The sequence below is a fragment of the Meleagris gallopavo genome, chromosome 26, assembly GCF_000146605.3.
Source record: "Meleagris gallopavo isolate NT-WF06-2002-E0010 breed Aviagen turkey brand Nicholas breeding stock chromosome 26, Turkey_5.1, whole genome shotgun sequence".
Taxonomy (NCBI): domain Eukaryota; kingdom Metazoa; phylum Chordata; class Aves; order Galliformes; family Phasianidae; genus Meleagris; species Meleagris gallopavo.
The window spans coordinates 6,298,625-6,302,290 of NC_015036.2; the positions used below are offsets into that span (position 1 = coordinate 6,298,625).

Below are 3,666 nucleotides of genomic sequence, written 5' to 3' on the forward strand. Positions count from 1 at the left end.
GCAGCGGTTGCCCATGCCGCTCCTTCCTCCATGAAGCCGGAGCGTTCTCTGCACGGGCACGGCTTGTATTTCCTGGTTCCCCGCTCGGCCCCTGGCTATTCCAAGGGAGTGTCTGAAGGATCAGATTTCTCGCCGCCGCGCCGGGCCCGTGTGTGCCATCTACCGGGGGGCTGCCGCCGGCTGCCCGGGGCTGGGAGGGACAGCTGCCGTCCCCCGGGGCCAAGCCTAGGGCAGGAATTCTGCCTTCCGCTGTCCCACTCCTGACATGCCGGCAGGGAAGGGGTGCAGGAGGGATTCAGGTGTTCCTGCGCAAGAGGAGCTCTAAAGCGGGAGCTCTGGGAGAACAGCTGTCAGTTCTGTTCGTGCGTATCAAGTGCGATGTCTGGAAAATGTATGGCATCACCTGGGGAAGGGAGTGGATCTCCTGCGAGGGAAGCAGTGGCCCAGCAGAAGTGGGAGTAGGTTTATAGAACACATCTAGTTATTGAGGTTATACTTAATGTCAAAGGATACTGTATTGATTTTGCCCTGGAACAGAAACTGTGTCCTACAGCCTCAATTTGGCAGTTCTGTGCAGATCTGAACACTCCAAGGGATGTGCTGACAGCTGGGGAAAGCTCCATTCTCCCTTCCGGTGGGCTAAGGGGTGGCAGCCCTGCTCCCGGTTGCCCAGCATCGCTTGTCTGCCTGAGCACAGAGCAAAGCCTGGGGCTTTCCAGCAGCGGCAGGAGGAGGAGAGTTCTACCATGCCTCAGCCGAGGGCACAGCTGCTCTCCTGGGGGAGCTGCACTTCAAGCTGCACAGTCTTGAGCTGAATCTGCTGCCTTGTGCAACTGGGCTCCCGAGAGCTCTGCAGCCCGGGCCTGACCGATGTGGGCAGGTGGGCTTCAGCCCTGCTCCCAGCAGGACTAGTTCTTGGGCTGCTGCATGGGCCTGGTGCTCTCAGGAGTCTGAGTACTCTTGGAAAACTGCAGACTCTGTGTCTCAGGATTTGTCCACAGACGCTGTTGATTCAGTAAGCCACTGTTTTGATCTCTGGGATAACTACGTTGCTTTGTGGAGAGGAAAAACAAAGAGGCTGGGAGCCTTTTCCCATCAGCCCCAAATGCAAACGCTGGAGCTGCTGCTTTGAGCTCCACTGGAGAAACAGAAAGGCATTGAAAACATTGGCAGAGCCGGGGAGCCCTTGGCTGCCGCACCGCATTCCCCTGCAGCCCGTCGGCACGACGGGAGCCGCCCGGTTCCAGCACCGAGCAGCGAGCGTCGGGCGCAGCCCCGAGCGGCACCAGGCAGTGCCAGTTCCCCCCTCCCCCCCGGCAGCTGCCCTCAGCATGTCTGAGTGACAGCCTGCGAGCCTGGCACAGCGCGAGCCTGCGAGTGCCCAGCGGTGAGGAATGAACTTGCTGGAGAGAGCGGACGGGGCTCGTAAGAGAGGGACGAGAACTGTGTAATGGTTGTATTGCTGTGCGTTTGCACTGCAATGTCGCAGACTGGGAGTGTGCTGCAATAGGTACGGGTGCAAGGCAAGCTGGCATTACCGCAGAGAGAACTCTGAACTGCTGTAGGCACTTTTCTCTTAGGATCCGTGCCCTGTATAGACCCAGCCCAGGCCCCGTGACTGCTGCAGGGGCTCAGATGGATGCTGTGAGTCGGACGGGGTGTGTGCTGGGGGCTGCACACAGTGGGGCAGTCCGCTCCTGAAGGACCAGTCAGTTCTTGCCCTTACAAGCAGGTGACTGGAAGTCATTAATGCGGGATTATCTCTGAAATTATTACTAATAACCTAGACAAACCTGTTGTAAAGGTGATTTTTATTTTGGCATCACCTGAATTATTCACTGTCCCTCTTTCCTCACAGAGAGGAGTGCAGAAGACTGCAGCCACATTTTGACAGGAAGAGGCTTGTCCATGGGGACCTCAGTGCTTTTATCTCTCCTTAGGAGGGCTGCACTGAGCTATGCCAGGGCCCCCATATTTGGCCGGTGACACAGCATTCTGGCTGCTTTAATTGGCACCGACAAGGATTGTGCCTGACGCCTGCTGAGCCCTGGGGCTGGCTGGGCAGCAGCTGCCGCTGACAGCAGCACACCCGATCCCCAGCCCCATGTCACAGGGCTGTGAAGACGTTTCTCGTGTAGCCGGTAGCATCACCATGTCTGCTAAAGGGGCAAAACTCTCATTTATGGGACTTTTGTCCATACGAGTTCAGCATGAACTCTCCACTGCTCTGCTCCTTGCATTCCAAGCCGCTAAGGCATCAGCCATCCTTCCTGCTGCACAGTGATGTGGGCAGGAGCAGTGTGAGTCCAAGGCAAATGAGTGAAGCTTGGAGGCAGATTTATTCCTCTTTCCATTTGAGAGCTGTGGGTACTTAACAGCATTGCATCTCCACAAAGGCCAGCACCAGCAAGGTGCTGGGATTGCATGGGCGGGTGCAGAGCCTCAGAGCATTGGGTGAGAGCGGCCCTTGCAGTGTGGGGTGAGAGAAGAGCATGGTGCAGGAGAAAAACTTGCAGTAGAGTCCCTTCCATAAACACTTTAGTCCCCCTCTTTTTTCACTTCCAAGCCCCTTCTTCTGATCATCAGCCTTAAGAAGCAGAAGTCTGGCAAAGGCACATCTGCGTCCCTTCTAAACACTGATGGTGAGAAACAGGGGCCTGGCACAGTGACTCCCTTTTCTACCTCCCCCCTCCCCTCCCTGCTCAAGCCCAGCTTTGGGGCCTTTAGGACTCTTCCTTCCCTTTTCCTTCCTCAGACTGTTCTTCCTGCCCCACTGTTTGCTCCTGGATTATCTTCACTTCGATGATCCTGGCCTTCACCTCCTTTCCTGTTCGGGGAGCCACAATGTTCAGAATGCCATCGTGGGACAGGGTGGCTCTCATCAGCAAGGGGTCGACGTCTAGCGGGAGGATGTAGGTCCTGGTGAACTCTCGGGAGATGAAGCCATGGCGGTCAGCCCTCTGGGGGTGCTGCCCCACCACCTCCAGCAGGTTGTCCACAGTGCGCACTGTCAGCTCGTCAGGCAGGAAGTGGCAGACATCCAGGAACACCTCGTACTTGTGGTCATTAAGGCTGACCTCCGAGGTGCCTCGATCCAGCTGCTTGTTGATCCGAGGCCTGATGTAGTAGCCGTGGTACAGGGCAGGTGCTAAAATCTCACATGGGGACACACCTAGAAATGAGATCCAGTGGGAAGTGGGAGATTTCCCAGGGAAAGGGATGGAGAAGCGGGGAGGCTGGGTCCTGAAACACGTTGATATTGCTGCTGCATTGATTCTACAATGGGGACAGAGGCTCTGCCATTTCCTACTCTTGCACCTCCAGATTGCACACTCAGTGCCAAATGCTCGTCTGCCATAAGCTGAGGGCTGACATCCAGCTAGGACATCTGCTGGGTGGACTGGTGGGTGCATTGGGTGCTCAGCAACGCAAAGCCCACGGCTGGGGCTGGGCATGGAAAATGCTGATGGTGAAGACACTGCCCTGAAGAACTAAAGGCCTTTTGTTTGCCATTGTCCAGAGGGCTTTCCTTGTATCTTTTTGCCTTTTCATGCTGCTGTGCCGATGCTGAATGGTTCTGCTGCTGCCCACATTCCTTCCTCTCTGCCAACCGTTGCTGGGCTTTGTGTTTAACACCCCAGCTCAGCTTTTCTCACTGTTCCCCCC

At 56.3% G+C, this 3,666-nt stretch overlaps 1 protein-coding gene across 1 annotated transcript in view; it reads right to left on the reverse strand.

Moving 5' to 3' along the window:
• Positions 1 to 1,794: 1,794 nt before the first annotated feature.
• HSPB2 (heat shock protein family B (small) member 2) overlaps positions 1,795 to 3,666 on the reverse strand; it is a 2,584-nt gene continuing 712 nt past the window's right edge. Inside the window, exon 2 of the mRNA XM_010723775.2 lies at positions 1,795 to 3,172. Within this exon, the coding sequence (XP_010722077.1) occupies positions 2,724 to 3,172 (449 nt within the window). The 3' untranslated portion in view covers positions 1,795 to 2,723. The remainder of the gene's footprint in view (positions 3,173 to 3,666) is intronic.